The 18,712-nt window shown below is 35.2% G+C and overlaps 1 protein-coding gene and 1 pseudogene across 5 annotated transcripts in view; one reads left to right on the top strand and one right to left on the bottom strand.

Moving 5' to 3' along the window:
* The window catches only part of PIK3CB (phosphatidylinositol-4,5-bisphosphate 3-kinase catalytic subunit beta), a 199,080-nt gene that overhangs the window by 128,370 nt on the left and 51,998 nt on the right, over positions 1–18,712 (top strand). For all 5 annotated transcript variants that reach the window (XM_036851089.1, XM_036851090.1, XM_036851088.1 and 2 more), the window contains 4 exons: positions 4,616–4,867; positions 6,260–6,356; positions 10,196–10,326; positions 12,626–12,676. In XM_036851089.1, the coding sequence (XP_036706984.1) occupies positions 4,616–4,867; positions 6,260–6,356; positions 10,196–10,326; positions 12,626–12,676 (531 nt within the window). The remainder of the gene's footprint in view (positions 1–4,615; positions 4,868–6,259; positions 6,357–10,195; positions 10,327–12,625; positions 12,677–18,712) is intronic.
* On the bottom strand, positions 1,863–3,956 carry LOC118894672 (annotated as a pseudogene).

Genomic DNA, 18,712 nt, shown 5'->3' with positions numbered 1-18,712 from the left:
GGAGACATAGAGTGTCTAAGCTGTTGATGCTATTCTCATTAAGATTAGTTAGGTTCTAGGGAAGTTTTTTGTTTTTGTTTCTTTGTTTTTTTGAGTTTGATATGGGAGAGACTTACATAGGTTCATTGCCTCCTGGGGAGGAAGATTATTTTTCAATGTAGAGGAGCAAAGGAGAAAGGTCTAAGTACTTGGGAAGTTGGAGCAAGATGGAACCAGGGGCCTTGAGCAGAAGGAATACCCCTTTTCCTGTGAAGTTGAGGGGAATCAGCTGTGTATTCAGATAAAAATTCCTGGTGGCCTGAGAGTTTACTGAAAGTGTTTTTAGTAATCCTTTGTAACTCCTATACTTTAATCTTTAAATCTATCTGTATTTGGAGTAAATAATCAATTTTCTTCTTTTTCTTCTTTTTGTTTTAATATTTATTTATTTATTTGGCTGCACCAGGTCTTAGTTGCGGCACATGGGAATCTTCCTTGCGGCACGTGGGATCTTTTTAGTTTCTGCATCCAGGATCTTTTAGTTGCGGCTTGCGGGCTCTTAGTTGCGGCATGCAGGATTTAATTCCCTGACCAGGGATCGAACCCGGGCCCCCTGCATTGGGAGCTCAGAGTCTTAACCCCTGGACCACTAGGGAAGTCCTTCAGTTTTCTTCCTTTAGTTTAAAAATGTTTTTAAAGGAAAATTCAAACATACACAAAAATAGAAGAGTGTAATCGACTTCCATGAACTAATCACCCAGCTTCAATGATTATTCTGATAGCTTTTTAAAGATTTTTCTTTTTAATTTGCTTTTCTGTGATTTTAAAATATTTAACCATTAATCCATCTCTTTATTTTGCAGGAGTTAGATAAATGAGTACTATTTATTAAAGTAAGCTGTCCTTTCCTTGTCACATTATGAAGAGTGTAGTCTACTAACCTATAGTTTTATTTATGCCAGTACAGCATCATTTTAATTATTTTATAGGTTAAAACTCATACTTGTAATATATTATAAATATTTGTAATAATTTTAAAAATTAAAGGTGTTATCAACATTTAAAATTTTATGTTACTATAGAATATGTTTTAATATCTAGACATTTTTTGGTATCTACCTTTTCAAAATTATGACAGTAACTCTTTTAACAAGTCAAAATTCTTATTGATGAGCTTTTTTTAAAAAATAAATTTATTTATTTTATTTTATTTATGTTTGGCCGCGTTGGGTCTTTGTTGCTGCATGCGGGCTTTCTCTAGTTGCGGCAAGTGGGGGCTACTCTTCGTTGCGATGCGCAGGCTTCTCATTACAGTGGCTTCTCTTGTTGCAGAGCATGGGCTCTAGGCTTGCGGGCTTCAGTAGTTGTGGCACGAGGGCTCAGTAGTTGTGGCTCGCGGGCTCTAGAGCGCAGGCTCAGTAGTTGTGGCGAACGGGCTTAGTTGCTCCACAGCATGTGGGATCTTCCCGGACCAGGGCTTGAACCTGTGTCCCCTGCATTGGCAGGCGGATTCTTAACCACTGTGCCACCAGGGAAGTCTGATAAGCTTTTTTAAACTAAAGAAAGACAAACCTAAATAATTCCACATATGCATTTATTTCATCCGTAAATATTTATTGAGTACTACTGTGTGCTGATGTCACATCTGAATTAATTGATTGAAAAAAGTTTGATCTTAAAGTATTTCATTTTGTTTTTTGTTTTTTTTTCTTTTGGCCGTGCCTTACAGCTTGCAGGATCTTCTTTCCCTGACCAGGGATCGAACCCATGCTCCCTGCAGTGGAAGCATGGAGCCCTAACCACTGGACCATCAAGGAATTCCCAGTCTCTGTGTTTTAGTACTGTTTTTAGTTCTACTTTTTTTTTTTTTTTTTTTTTTGGGTTCAAGTAAAAGGCTTTTAATGAAGGTTTTACAGTTGAAGAGCTCCACGTTTAGGATGTATCATCTAACACCTCAATGTTCAGAAAGCCTGACTAAAAGAAACCAAACCAAAACCAACCCACTCAGCATTAACACACACCTCTTTTCTTTTAGTAGAATTTTACTTTAATATAGAATGAAAAATAAAAAACAAAAACCCAAAACCCAAAACCCTAATAGGTTAAAACAAGTCAAACAACCATTCTACACAGATAAAACCTTCACAAAGGTCAACCGAAGTAATCCAGAGCTAAAACTGAATTGTGCAGATTTTCAATGAAGTCACCAGTCATGTAACATAAACAAATTATTTACACACTTGCAAGCCCTCTAAGAAATGTGCCCCAAGAAGCATTAACCTTTGTGTTTTTCATGTGCCATCCTGAAGACTTGCACATTTTATTTTTCAGATAATTTAACATTTTTAATAGAGTGCGTTCTCTACCAAGGGGTAATGCTTTGGTACTATTCATATAGGATTGCCTATCCTACTAAAGATTTGACATTTCCCCAAGAGGAACTTTGATTCTGCTTTAGAAGTTTCATATAAATTAAAAACTTTATCAAATATCAATATGGAGGGAGGTGACACAGGATGCAACATATACAGTCAAGTTACCTCTGTATATTTAGAAATTACTCCTTCAAGATATTCGCACTAGAGAGCTTAGTCCGTCCTGCTTAATATTCAGTAGTACAGGTTTGAATCATCAGAACCTTGGCAACACCTTAATATTTCAAAGTTATTAACAGCTACCTCTAGGGGCAAGTCTGTGTTTACTGAGTTATGACAAATTTATTATAACGAAGGAAAACAAGTGTAGCCAGCCATCTTAAAAAATGCCCCAACCACTGCTTCTCAATATAGAAAGACTAAAACTACATACGTTTATCATACAACAAATCCCATCTCTGTCCCCTGAAATTCCCCTAATTTCATTCATTAGAAGGGGATTTTTTTAAAAAGCCTTAAAGAGCACTTTACAGCAGCATTCAGCTTTCCTATGAAATACTCAGCATCTTAAATATTATGTACACTTCTTCTTTTTCTTTTAGTAAGCTAGATACTGGCTTCAGACTTTGTGGAACTGGAGGGAAAATAACCCACTCAAAACTATTCTAGAAATCATCTTTTGGCAGAATAACAGATATCCAAGTTAAAAATAGGAAGGTCATTTTGTTGGTGTTTTCCAAAATTTAAATCGTTTTTTGTTCCCCTTCTACATAAACCTCAGTCACCACTCCTGAGTGGAGATGGGCAGAGGCTCTGGCCGCTGCTCCTCCGGCTTCTCAGCAGCTGCTTTCTTATTGCTGCAGCAAGGCTTGAATAGATGTGTGTCAGATGAGGACTTCCCCAAAACGGCCTTTATAGATAATGCCACAGCATATTTTCTGTCTTTTCCAGTATGTGAGATCTAAAAAGGAAAACACTGGCGTTCTGTTAGAGCCAGAAGCCATCTCTGTATCTGAGCCATCATCTGACTGTTACTATAACGAGGAGATTGAGCTGGAAAGGCACTTGAGGTGGTACTGTGAGCATCAGAATTGTGACGTTTAAATTCCTTCTGCAGTTTACTGATCTGGTTGCTTTTTATCCTGTTTCCAGATAGAGTTTTCACTTTCTTTGGTTTCAGTGTAGTCTTTAGACTGGGTCCTGCCCTTGCATCTACCACATGATTCCAGTTTTTTTTTGATCCTGCTGGCAATTTCTTCCATCTTTTCACAAGCAGGACACAGGCATTACAGATGTCTCCTGAACGAGTCTCATGTAACCCAAAACAGCTCTGGAAGTCCTTTTCATAGCGTTTACTGTCAGTGAATCGAGAACTGGAGGATTTAGCTCTGCAAATACAGCAGCCCTCTATACTTCGGTACATCTTTGGCTTGTGAAAACCAAACATCTTTTCTTCTGGGCAATAGTCTGCCAAAAGCAGACGTTCCACGCGCAATAACGTTCCCGAGGTGCGGAGTGCACGCCAAGCCAAGCCCACCTCCAAACGCTCCCTCCTTCTCAACTGCCTTGTCTAGAAAGATTGTCTCCTGCAGTTCTGCAGTTGCTACCACTGGCGCGGAAGGTGTAGATTCCCTTTAGTTCTACTTTTACCACTCAGTTTTAAATCAGAGATAATCATGTCGTGTTGTTTTAAAAAAACTATATAAATGACTGAACAAAATTTTCTGGGACATTTTACCTGTGTCCTGCATCACTCTGGACCTGAGTCTTTAGGAGAAAAATGAAAGACAGTAGTGTGTAGGATAATCATAAATATGGTTAGATAACTTTAAGTTGACTTTTATACTGACCAATTCATAAATTATTTGGAAGTAGAAGGAGACCTTGGAGACATTTTATCCACCCCTTCTTTCCCAACTATACAGATAACTAAGACAAGGCCCCAAGTAAATGAAGTGAGTGGAAGTAAGCACATGATAGTAGTTTTTATATTTATGGTCTTGGTTTCTTTAGACCCATTTATGCCATTGAGACCTTTGGCATTTTTTAGCTGGTCTGCTTAGTAAGTGAAAAATAGGTTATACTAACAGTGTGGTGAATTATATGCTGATGAATTATAGTCTAATGGTTCTGTGGACGAATAGGCTTTCCTAGAGTTTGTCTGCTTCTGCCAGTATGTGTTTCTTCATTCTCCCAAATAAAGGTGTTTTAGTGGTGCAGTATTCATGATTCTGTATTTGTTTTTGTCTCCATCATTACAGGTTCATGTCAGGGCTGGCCTTTTTCATGGTACCGAACTCCTGTGTAAAACCGTTGTAAGCTCAGAGATATCGGGGAAAAATGATCATATTTGGAATGAACCACTGGAATTTGATATCAATACTTGTGACCTGCCACGAATGGCTCGATTATGTTTCGCTGTTTATGCAGTTTTGGATAAAGTGAAAACGAAGAAATCAACTAAAGCTATTAATCCCTCTAAATATCAGACCATCAGGAAATCTGGAAAAGTGGTAATTATATACTAACTTCTGAAAATTTTTTATAATGGACTAATAATAACATAATGGAATAATTTAAAAACTTTGAAATAATAGAGTAATATAAATGAAATTATGTCATATAACTTTTGTCCCTAAGAACTGATTTCTAAAAAAGACAGTAAGTCTCCATTTTATGTCCTTTTCATTTTTCTTTTGGCAACTTTTAGTGTATGTCATACTGTAAGTGTTCTATTATAAATGTAATCCTTTTTAGAAAATAGTTTAAAAAGAATGAAGAGATTTAAAATATTACAGGTCCACAGTCCTTTAACTGAAGTTTCAGGTGCCAGATATGTTTGAGAATTCAAAATTTTATGCATTTTAGAAAGATCATAGATCACTCAACACACCTTGTAGGGTCTGGGACACAACTCTGTAATCAAACACATCAGTTTCTAGCAGTGAAATATATGAATATTCACACTAAATGAGACAAATGAAGGCTGTCATTTAGCTTCATGTTATTTCTGGTCATGTTTTACTGTTATATGAGTTATGAACAAACCTTTAGTTGTCAGAGTTTCTTGTACTTTGAAATTGTGGATAAAAGATGGTGAACGTGTTCTTATGTTCTCATCTTCCATTTCATATTTTTATTCAAGTCTTTTTAATTTTCTTCTTACTTTATGGAAAGTTTTTTTTTGGAGGATGGAGACATGAATTTTATACATTTTAAAAAGTCTGGTGACTATATTTATCTACATGAATTTGTATCCTTCTATTCTTAACATGAGAATATAAGCCTTTCCTCTGGTTATTATCATATAGTGTTTTAAAAAATGAATTTTATTGTCTAAAAAGTCACATAAGAGTTATTTCCTTAGTTTTTTTCCTCCACCGATAGAGAATTTTACTCAGAGTGTTCAAGTATTTATAGTTTTTTCATAGACTGTGACCAGATTAATTAGTCTGAGTGTCTACATAAAAGTCCTATTAGCTTGGTGCTTCCTTTTTAGAAATATAAATAAATTCTACAATACCTAGAGACATTGCCTTTTGCTAAATTAAGATTTATATAGACTGAAAGATCTTAAAACATATAATCTAACATATCACACATATTTTCTTGAATCATTAAAAATTCCTCATCATTTCCAATGGCTGCACAATAAATATTCTACTTTTTGGATACTGTATTTTATTCTGAGACATTAATTGGCTTTTAGGATTTTCTTTAACCATTATAAAGATGTTGAACATCTTTCCATGTACATCTTGTTTTTATATTGGATGGTTTTGGGGGAAATCATCTAGAAAGCTAGAAACTTCTAGAACTAACATTATTGAAGCAAAGGGTATGTGCGTGTTCACACCTTAAAGTTTATTCTTAGCATATTTATGCAATGGTATCTTTTTCAACAGGATTATCCTGTAGCCTGGGTAAATACGATGGTTTTTGACTTTAAAGGACAGTTGAGATCTGGAGATATAATATTGCACAGCTGGTCTTCATTTCCTGGTAAGATTTACATCCTAATCCTTAGTGTTAAAGAATAATTTTTGGCATGTGGAGTAGTTAACATTTTTTTATGACTCACTCTTTTTTCAGTCCAGTAAAGAAACCATCTTTTCATATTTTTATTGTTTATTCTAAAACAGATTTCCCAAGATTATTTTAATATACTTAAAAGTGATTTGTATCTGAATATATTTATTTTGATGATGATTTTCTCACTTTAAATGTTTTATTGTTACAGGTTTTTGAGACATTCTCCTAAGGAACAATGTCTTCTTTATAACAATCTCTATGGTTCCTAGTTGTACTAAATTTCTGCTTCTGCACTAGAAGGAACATTAACTAACATGGGAAGGATAGTAAAGACCCTTCCTTCCTCTTTAGTTGGTGTTATCTTGAAATTTGAGCTAAGAGGAACACCTTCCACAAGCCTGTATTTCTCAAATACTACTCAGAGTATCCCTGTGAGGTAGATGGCTTTGTCCCATTTTATAGATGAGAAAAGTGAAGTTCAGCCATAAGCCAGTCTTACATAATTGGTTCTTCAAACCTAGGATTTGTCCAAAAGATTGCTTGACTCTTTCCATTGTTCCTACTGCTTTCCCAAATGTGGGAAATTTTCAGTGTTATCTTTGCATTATAATAGTGAGGGGGTTTTTTTGGTCTTCATAGTTGGTTAATATATATAGTAAAATTGTGCACTTATTTGCATTTAAAAATTATTTTGTGGGTGACACATTTAAAAATGTTCTATTTTAGTAGTTGCTACCTGAGAAATTGTTTTTGGATAATCAGTTATCCATGAACATATTTATAAACTGCTCACATCCTAGCATTTTATTTGTATATATTCTTTTATTCCTACCCTTTCCTGCATATACCTCCAATAATTTTCACTAATCACATTATTCCCCCAATATAGGAGAGCAGTGTGCTCTTCTTAAGAGGAACTGTAGTTTCACAGTTAGAGTAAAAATTATTCATTTCAGCAGTAAACTTTTTTGCAAATCTTAATTTAGACTCACACATGTTCTCCAAAATCAGTAAGCAACCTAACTGATATTTTTAGAAAAATTGACAATTTTTTGCAATTAACTTGGTATATCATGGACCTGAATTTATCTCTAACAAAATGTTAGAGATGTTTGTTCTGCATGTTTGGTTCTAGAATTCACATTTATCCTAGTAGGAGCAAGCCGGAAACACAGGAACTACAAATACTCTAAATTTCTAGAGTACCTAGGTCATCATTAGAAGGTTTATAATCACATTTATTGGTTGCTTTTGTATTTCCAGAATTCTTCATGTATATAGCAGAAAATACAAATATAAATTTCTACTTTTCTCCCTATTCTTAAATAAAATAACATATTCTGTGCAGTGTTCTGTTCTCCATATGTTTGGGGCAGATAATACTAAATTGCTACACTTGACTTTAGATAGGTTGCATTTGATAGGACTAATAAATATAACGCTACTAGATAGCACAAATATAGGATATTAATTTGCTGAGAAATCAGCTTCAGAAGTGTATAAATTATGAGAATTCCTTCAGTCCAGGTCAAAATGGAATCTGTGAGATGTGAGAGTATTAAACAAGATAAGCAAAGGGTTGATTAAGGAGCTGAAACTTGTAAATATTGGATGGGTCAAAAAAGTGCCTTCGGTTTTTTTAAGTAAAAATAAAAGACACATTTTTCATTTTCACCAAGAACTTTATTGAACAACATATTCACCTTTTTGTTCCACCACCTTCTGCCATTTTTCAGGCAACTTCATAATTCCATCTTCCGAAAAATTTTTATCTTTTTGAGAAAAGAACTGTTCTAGGTGCACAGTCTTCCAGGGAATTGAAATTTTTTCCACTAAGAGAATTTTGTAAAGACCAAAATCAGTGGAAATCCGAAGGTGCAATGTCTGGGGAATACAGCCGGATGAATCAGAACTTTCCAGCCAAGCTGTAACAGTTTTTGCCTGGTCATCAAAGAAACATGCAGTCTTGTATTATCCTAATGGAAGATTATACGTTTTAGATTAGTCTGTTGACTAATTCCAGACGGTTTTTGTCGAGTGCCGCTTTCACTTGGTCTAATTGGGAGCAGTACTTGTTGGAATTAATTGTTTTGTTTTCCGGAAGGAGCTCATAATGGATGACTCCCTTCCAATCCCACCATATGCACAACATCACCTTCTTTGGATGAAGACCGGCCTTTGGTGTGGTTGGTGGTGGTTCATTTCGCTTGCCCCGCGATTTCTCCCATTCCACATTGTTGTACAGCATCCACTTTTCATCTCCCGTCACAATTTGTTTTAAAAACGAATGCTTTCATTACGTTTCAGTAGAGAATTGCATGCGGAAGTATGGTTAAGAAGGGTTTTTTTTGCTTAACTTATGTGGAACCCAAACATCAAAGCAATTCACATAACTAAACTGGTGCAAATAATTTTCAGCACTTGATTTGGATATTTTGAGTATGTCATCTGTCTCCCGTGTGGTATAACGTTGATTGCTCTCAATTGATGTCTCGATTTGATCGCTATCAACTTCAACTGTTCCACCCAACCGCGGAGCATCGTCCAGCAAATCTCCGACACAAAACTTTGCAAACCACTTTTGACACGTTCGAACAGTCATAGCACCTTCTCCATACACTGCACAAATCTTTTTGTGTTTCAGTTGCATTTTTACCTTTCTTGAAACAGTAAAGCATAATATGCCAAAAATGTTGCTTTTTTTCTTCCATCTTCAATATTAAAATGTCTACACAGAAATTCACCAATTTTGATAAGTCTTTTTTTAAATGCACGCTGATATGACAGCTGTCACACACAATCTAACAAAATTGTTTCAAATGAAGTTAAAGACAGCTAAGTGCTATTAGAGCCATCTTACGGAAAAAACTGAACGAACCTTTTGGACCACCCAATACTTTGTCAAGATTTTCTAACTTTGGGAGATAATTCTCAGTGTGCATACTACCTGGACATTAAGCCTGGACAGAATGTACTTTTATCTTTTATTTCCTTAGGAAGTACAAAAGAACAACTGTGCAAAAAATCAGTTATAAGAAAAGAGAAATTAGTTTGCAGAGAGGAGACTTTAGTTTGTACTGCTAACTCTTGTTTTCTCAGGGTTTAATGTCTCTTCAACAGTTTACTTCTCTGTGAAATGAGAAAGTTATATGAGCTCTAGGGTTTAAGATAACATTGAAATTCTGATTCCCATGCCCAATCTGTGAATAGAACATATTTAGGGTGGTAGAGAAGAGGAAGGAGTGCCTTGAAGAATGTCACAGTTGGTGAGGTTAAAGAAGTACCACTTGGATGGAATGTTTGAGAAACTACCAGAGAAGGTGTTTAACTACATCAGCAGTTATGAGATTATAGAGGAACATTACCAACATTAGGTTTGTCAAAAGGAATGTTATTAATGACTCTCAAAATATCAGTTTGGGTACTGTGATGACCCTGGAAATCAGAACATATGTGACTAAGAAATTGATATATAGTGATGAAATAATAAAAATTCCTATGGGCCACCTAATTTTGATGGGACGAGAGCAGTTCCAATTTTTTTTTTTTGTAGATTGAGAATACTTGAACACATTTGAAGAAAGAGGTGAGGTAGCTATTAATTTCTGTTAAGTTTTTCATTTTAAAGATGTATATAAACTCATATTCAAATTTTGTGCCAAGCATTAAGAAAATTAGAGGCTTCCTGATACTGTCTGCCAAACTTCCTTAGGTGACACACTTTTAAAGTAATGGATTGAAATCCATTAAAGTTTTGTTTTAGTTTCAAAAATATTTTCCTAAGAATCAAAATTATTTGCATGTTTTAGATGAGCTTGAAGAAATGTTGAATCCAATGGGAACTGTTCAAACAAATCCATATACTGAAAATGCAACAGCTTTGCACATCAGATTCCCAGAGAATAAAAAACAACCTTATTACTATCCTCCCTTTGATAAGGTAAGCTAATTATTTAAAGGGCCACTGTGTATGAAATAATTGGATTATTAGTTCTCGGCTCTATATGTTTATCATTTAAGCGATATATGTCTTTCTCTTTCAAGACGTCATATACATTTACATCTTGGTTCAGTGGAAAGACCACTGAGCAGGAAGCCAACTGTATTTAGTACTGGCTTTATCACTGACCGAGTGAGACATGGCCCCTCTGGAGTTCAGATTCCTCATTTATAAAATGAGGAAATCATAATTGTTCTCTGAGGTCCTTTTCAATTACAAGGGCTATAAATGCATTCATATGTAAATCTAATAAACATGTGAAACGTGCAGTGAAACGTGCCCAGCATGTTGGTTCAGATTAAAGACAATCACTACTGTGTTAGAGTTGGTATTCAAAGAACAGATTATTTATGTTGAATATTAATATAGTAGGACTTCCTAAGGTGCTGTTATTTTTGTAGAATCTATAGCAAGGGCTTCTATTTCTCAACACATTTCCTTAGTCTACAGGCTGCATGTTTTGGGGATATGGAGAGTGTCTGGTGGGGGTTGAAAACTGGGCTATGATCATTTACGTGCTAAGAGAGCTGAGCTGTCATATGTTGTACCTTCAGGTTTGGCCTCTTTGTTTCAGGTATGATTGATGCTGATTTTCGTGAGGAAATCTTTGAGCAAATTCTCACATAATAAACAGGAATTTTATTTGATTTACTTAATGCATGTGAGACCAAGCTGCCTTTAAAAATTGGTATTATACTAAAATTTCAACTAATCTACCTATACACTTAATTGTATTTAACATTCAGCACTATCAGACCTATACAGAGTAGATTTTAAATATAGTGTGTAAATTAAATTAATGTAACTCAAATGTTTCTTTATTTTCAATTTAGTTGAATTTTATCCACGTTAGAAGTAATTTTTCATTTCATTTTTTTTTAAATGTTCTTCCGATCAGTAATATACAACAAAATTAAAATTTGTGATTATTACAACAGTAGAAATCTCACATGTCAAGAACCATATACCTTAGTGTTACACTGAGTAGAAGAAGGTACATTTTGATGCATCCATTACATTTCTGCTATGGCTTTATTCCTTAGAATAGGAATTTATCCATAAACTATAGCTACTTGTGATACAGTTAAAAGTCCAAGCTCTGACTTTTTTTGTGTTCAATTATGGTATGTGTTCAGCAGTCATTTATAGTTTCTTTTGGATCAAATGAGTTGCTTTTTGAAGTGTTTTTACAAATATAATATCTTGGGAAAATTTAAGTATTTTTAATCTAATATTTCAGGATAAGTCCAGTTTCTTTAAAATGTTCTGTTTCAGCATTGTTGTCAACAGAGTCGTCTACAACTGGCCACTAAACTTTCCTTTTGCCTTTCTGATCCCTTGGAGAGTCTGTCTTTGAAGATCTACTTGGGATGGAGATTTTAGTCTTTAAATATGTATAATATATTTATTGGTTTTCTTTTAATTGTACAATTTTATATATGATCATTAAAAAATATAATGCAGATATAAAAAGTGAAAGTTCCTTGTATTTTTATTTAATGTTTTTTGCTGTACTTGTATACATTTTGCTTTTCAAATCAACTTTTATGGTTATTGCTTAATTTTATTAAATATAATCTCATTTTATCACATAACAACCTTATGAAATAGGATGGAAATTACCAGTACATTTTACACATAAGGATTCAATTAAATTATTTGTGGAGAATTAGTCAACTCAGTAACTGGACATGGATCTTCAGATTTTCTTACCTGCTGAGCCTTCCCAATAGACTAGTGGGTTCCGCATCTTTTCAAGAATCAGAGCCTCTTTTGAACTTAATGAATTTAAAAAATATTTTTAGGTTCTCCCTTGATATTACTTCTACTTTTGATATCTGTTAATTCAGAAGAAAACATGACAAATGACAGAAACTTATTCTTTGTTTCGTAACTCTTACATAACTGCATTTTCTTAACCAGAAAATATTTACCTATATTAAAATTTTGTTCACATATTACAAGCCACTGCTTATTTTATCTATAGACAATCCTAGCGTACCCTGGGAGTTAACAGTCCTTTATAGTAATACCATTGCTTCCTGGTTGTCAAGAGTTTGAAGACTGGGAATCACTGCATAATACCATTTTGCATTTAAAATTCATGCTTATGTTATAAACCACAGAAATGCCAGATCATATGTAGCTCCTTATAGTCTGTGTACAAGTGTAGTAATTTACATTTAAAATTTTACAAATACAAGAGCCAAATTTTAATTTTCTTAATTTTTTTAAACAGATTATTGAAAAGGCAGCTGAGATTGCAAGCAGTGATAGTGCTAATGTATCAGTAAGTATCAAGGTTTTAAAATAGCCCTTATTACAAAGTTGTGTTCATTATTAGTTACCTTCATGTCATACAGGAGACCATGCTCATATGCAAGAACAGTCTGAGTGTGTGTGAGTATGTACATGCTAATATTTTGTTAAATGGCAGCTGTTTGTGGTTGGTCTGTGTTCAGCTGGTAAGCCCTTTTCTGATACAAGCACAGGTTGAGCAGGTAGTCTGTAAGGGATGCTATGACACTTCATAGATTAACAATACCATCTTTTTTAATATTATTCAGTTGAATGAGGAGGCTGTAATTTTCTTTATTTCTTTGATATAACAGAGCAGATATATTCAAGGCAGGTTTCGCAATGCTGGGGACCCAGGTTTCTTGCATCTTGGTGCTGTTTCATGTTAATATGTAGTTTTTGTCTCATGTAATATTGGTGCTTCAGCTTCCTACATTACTACTTTCCAGCCCACAGGAACAGGAAAAGCAAGACTAGAGGCTGCACCCATTCTTTCTGAGGATATCATTAATATGCTTCATTTCTGCTCACGTCTCATTAGCCATAACTTAGTCATATGGCCATACCTAACTATAAGTGAGGCTTGTAAATGTAGTTGTTAGCTGGGCAGTCGTGTGCTTGGCTAAGAGTAAGAGATTGTAGTTAATAAAGTAAGAAGGGGAGAATGCATATTAAGAGACAAATAGCAGTCTCTGCTACATACACCATTCCCATAGTTTCTGCCCAAAGACTACAAAATAGATTACTTTGTCTATTTAGTTTACAAAATATATTATATTTCTACCATCTGTATTTTTTAATTTAATTTTTTGACTTTCACTTTAAGACTTTGCTGAGTTTTAATCTGTTTTTTTCTTTTCATGTCACCAGTTTATAACTTTCAAGTGACTTTATTAATGCCATTCTATATAGAATGGTAATTAGATAGAAGCCAGGAGACAAATGGAGATAATGTATATGCTTTTGTTATTTGCACAGAATGAAAGCACTATTTAATGTTGGTTAGTTGGAGAAGCATCTGGCCCAGGCTGTCTTCTATTTTTGTTTGTTTCCCTTTTTTTTCTTTTCTTTTTTTCTTTTTTAATTGAAGTATAGTTGATTTACAGTGTTTCAGGTGTACAGCAAACTGATTCGGTTTCATATATATTTATATATATTTTTTCACATTCTTTTCCATTATAGATTATTACAAGATATTGAATATAGTTTCCTGTGCTATACACAGGAAACTATATTCAGTAGTTTGAATAAAGTTGATTATCTATTTGATATATAGTAGTGTGTATCTGTAATCCCAAACTCCTAGTTTATCCCTTCCACCTTACCCCTTTGGTAACTGTATGTTTGTTTTCTGTGTCTCTTCTATTTCTGTTTTGTAGATAAGTTCATTTGTATGTTCACTTAGTATGGTAATCTCTAGGTTCATCCATGTTGCTGCAAATGGCATTATTCCATTTTTTAAAAAATTTATTTTATTGAAGTATAGTTGATTTACAATGTTGTGTTAATATCTACTGTACAGCAAACTGATTCAGTTATACATATATATACACATATTCTTTTCCATTATGGTTTATCACAGGATATTGAATGTAGTTCCCTGTGCTATGCAATAGGAATTATTTCATTCTTTTATGACTAATATTCCATTGTGGCGTGTGTGTGTGTACATGCAAATACCACATCTTCTTTATCCGTTCATCTATCATTGGACATTTAGTTTGCTTCCATGTTTCGGCTATTGTAAATAGTGCTGCTATGAACATCGGTGTGCATGGATATTTTCAAATTAGAGTTTTCATCTTTTCCGGGTATATGCTCAGGAGTGGAATGGTTGGATCATATGGCCACTCTATTTTTAGTTTTTTAAGGAAACTCCATACTGTTTTCCATTGTGTGGCTGCACCAGTTTACATTCCCACCAACAGCGTAGTAAGGTTCCCTTTTCTCTACACCCTTTCCAGTATTTATTAATTGTAGACTTTTTGTTGATGGCCATTCTGACTGGTGTGAGGTAGTACCTCATTGTTGTTTTGATTTGCATTTCTCTAATAATTAGAGATGTCGATCATCTTTTCTTGTGCCTGTTTCCATCTGTACGTCTTCTTTGGAGAAGTGTCTATTTAGGTGTTCTGCCCATCTTTCTATTGGGTTGTTTGTTTGTTTTTGATATTGAGCTGTATAAGCTGTTTGTATATTTTGGAAATTAATCCCTTGTTGCTTGCATCGTTTGAAAATGTTTTCTCCCATTCTGTAGGTTGTCTTTTCATTTTGTTTACGATTTCCTTTGTGTAAAAGCTTTTAAGTTTAACTGTGTCCCATTTGTTTATTTTTGCTTTTGTTTCAGTTACTCTAGGGGACAGATCCAAAAAAATATTGCTCTGATTCATGTCAGAGTGTTTTGCCTATGTTTTCCACTAGGAATCTTATAGTACCATTTTGAGTTTATTTTTGTACGTGGTGTTAGAGAATGTTCTGATTTCATTCTTTTACATGTAGCTGTCCAGTTTCCCCAGTGCAACTTATTGAAGAGACTGTCTTTTCTCCATTGTATATTCTTGCCTTCTTTGTTGTAGATTAATTGACCATAAATGTGCGGATTTATTCCTGAGCTTTCTGTTCAGTTCCATTGATCTGTGTGTCTGTTTTTGTGCCAGTACCATACTGTTTTGATTACTGTAGCTTTATAGCATAGTCTGAAGTCAGGGAGCGTGATTGCTCCAGTTCCATTCTTCTTTCTCAAGATTGTTTTGGCTATTCCGCAGGCTGTCTTCTGCTTTACCATTAGAGTTCTCAAAAATTTCAGTAGCCTTTCAGTGCAAGTTATTTGCTACTACAAATACTTTAAGAGTACAGTTGACCCTTGAACAACACAGGTTTGAACTGTGTGGGTCCTCTTACACGCAGATTTTTTTTCATTAAATAGGTACTACAGTACCACATGATCTGCAGTTTGATTGAATTCATGGATGCAGAACCTTGGGTACAGAGTATCAACTGTAAAATTATACATGGATTTTCGACTGTGCGGGTGGTCTGCATCCCTAATCCCCATATTGTTCAAGGGTCAAGTGTAGCTCTCTATAATGAAATAAGTTTATTATAAGTATACACTTACCAGCTTGTCTGGCAATTACTGAAACATATAATTACAGTGTAAGAAATAACAGTTATGTAGGCCTATCTTCATTCTCATGCCTATTTTTAGTTACCTTTTATTAGTCTTAATATTGCTCCTTGAACATCAGAAGCGTAAATTAATTTTTATTATTTCTGCTGTGATCTACTGCTGCCTTACCTAAATCAGAGAGTTCCCTCCTTACTGACGATGCAATATTCTTGCCCGGATTTTTTTTTTTTTTTTAAATAATCCCACGTGCAAGATCTTCTTTATAGTAATGCGGGATCTTTTTTAGCTGCAGCATGTGGGATCTTTAGTTGCGACGTGCGGGGATCTTGTAGTTGCTGCATGTGGGATCTTTAGTTGTGGCATGCAAACTCTTAGTTGCGGCATGTGGGATCTGGTTCCCTGAGCAGGGATCAAACCCGGTCCCCCTGCATTGGGAGTGTGGAGTCTTAGCCACTGGACCACCAGGGAAGTCCCTCTTGCCCAGGTTTGATGTACTTTTTTTTCTTTTTTGGTGGGTACATTAATAAATTGTGTGAAACCAAAAATGAAAGTTTTTAAAATAACTGCCACTTACCTTTCTCGCTCAGAGATAACTATATAAACAGTTTAGCTTTGTGTGTAAATATCTATATATTTTTAAAATATATGAGATCTTTATATATATAGTTTCTTCCTTTTTCATGTAACGCATTTTATGGATCTTGTCGTGTCTGTATGAAGAGCTCCCCTGCTCTCTTTATAAAGCCTTGTTTACATTTCATGGCATTAATTATTGGTAGCCATTAGTTATTAAATATTCATACCTCTACTGATGGATGTTTTGCTTATTTCTAATTATTTTCCACTGAAGCTGTGTTGCAGTGAATACTTCGTACATCTTTATATACATGTTTGTATTTTGTACGATGGATTCCTAGAAATGAAATTATAGATTGAAAGGTATGTCCCTTTTTAATAAGAATTCTGCCAAATTGCATACCCTAAAAGAGTTAAAATTTACAACACACCCACACTGTGAACATAAAAATGGTGTCATTATTTTAACTTGCATTCTTTTATTATTAGTCAGGTTGGAGTTTGTTTCTTTTTTCTTTTTAAAATTTTATTTATCTTTTAAAAGATTTCTGTTAATTCCTTTTTCATGGCTATAATGTCACCTTAGTTCTCTCTGAGGAATTAAATAATCTTGTTTTTTTTTTTTTTTTTTTTAATATTTATTTATTTATTTATTTATTTATTTATGGCTGTGTTGGGTCTTTGTTTCTGTGCGAGGGCTTTCTCTAGTTGTGGCAAGCGGGGGCCACTCTTCATCGCGGTGCGCGGGCCTCTCACTATCGCGGCCTCTCTTGTTGCCGAGCACAGGCTCCAGACGCACAGGCTCCAGACGCACAGGCTCAGTAATTGTGGCTCATGGGCCCAGTTGCTCCGCGGCATGTGGGATCTTCCCAGACCAGGGCTCGAACCCATGTCCCCTGCATTGGCAGGCAGATTCTCAACCACTGCGCCACCAGGGAAGCCCAATAATCTTGTTTTTGAAGTGGTCTTGCTTCTGCTTTTGACATCTGTCTGTCTTCATATGGGTTTTTCTCAATATTTGGTGATTCTTAGTTTAGCTCTTTTGTACTTGTGACTCCCTGGTTGTTTGCTTATTCACTGTAATCTGTGTTCAATATCTGTAAGACTTAGGGTAGACTGTGCTGACAATGGGTCTCCTGTATGAAGATTTCCATACCTTCTGAGATGAGGTGGCTCCTTATGACTCAGTACCCATGCTCCTCACCTCAGTCTAGGGCTGATCCCATTGCTGTTTCAGCTCAGCATAAACAGAGCAAGGGGCATGCCTGACCAAAGCAGCTGCTCCATGTGCAGATCCTGTGATAACTCCCCTGACGATTCCCCCTGGCCTCCTCTCATCCCTTGTATCCTCTGATTCTGAGCTGGAATGCCTCCTGGAACTGTGTGTTTCACTACCGCTTGGATCTCAGCAGATCTGATCCCTGATCCTATCTACTTTCTCTCATTAAAGGATTCCTATGTTACGCATTTACCCTTGTATCCTAGAACTGTTACTGATTTATATTTTTATTTATTTATTTGGCTGCGTTAGGTCTTAGTTGCAGCCCGCGAATCTTTGTTGCAGCATGCGAGATCTTTTGTTGTGGTGTGGACTTCTCTTTAGTTGTGGTGTGCGGGCTCAGTAGTTGCAGCATGCAGGCTTAGTTGCCCCGCGGCATGTGGGATCTTAGTTCCCCTACCAGAGATCGAACCCACGTTCCCCTGCATTGGAAGGTGGATTCTTAACCACTGGACCACCAGGGAAGTCCCACTGATTAGTATTTTTAAATACTTAAGGCTCTTCATGGTCTTTTGAATGAAAGGAATGAAGAGAACTAAGTTCTCATTCCACTGTTTAATCCACTCTTCATGTGTATGCCAAGAGCATGTTACATTCCTTAATAAGATCATGGTAAGTTGACTTGTTGAATTGTGTGTGTGTGTACATTTATAGGTATATAGATATATATTAAACATGTATACATATAATATGTACACACATACAATTTATTTTTGAATTTACCAACACCTTACAAAGGAACCTAAGCCTGCTCTTGGAATTAAAAAAATTTTTTTTAATTGTAGTAAAGTACACATAAAATTTACCGTCTTAATCATTTTCAAGTGTACAGTTCACAAGTGTTAAGTATATTCACAATATACTTAAAACATTGTTATGCAATTGATATCCAGAACTTTTTAATCTTGCAAAATTGAAACTCTGTATCCATTAAACAACTCCCCATTTTCCCTTCCCCTCAGACCGTGACATCCACTGTTCTACTTTCTGTCTCTATGAATTTGACCATTCTAGACACCTCATATAAATGGAATCATACAGTA

This window comes from Balaenoptera musculus, chromosome 4 (genome assembly GCF_009873245.2).
Source record: "Balaenoptera musculus isolate JJ_BM4_2016_0621 chromosome 4, mBalMus1.pri.v3, whole genome shotgun sequence".
In the NCBI taxonomy this organism is placed as follows: Eukaryota; Metazoa; Chordata; class Mammalia; order Artiodactyla; family Balaenopteridae; genus Balaenoptera; species Balaenoptera musculus.
The sequence above is the reverse complement of the archived record's forward strand: the minus strand, read 5'-3'. Positions and strand labels throughout refer to the sequence as shown.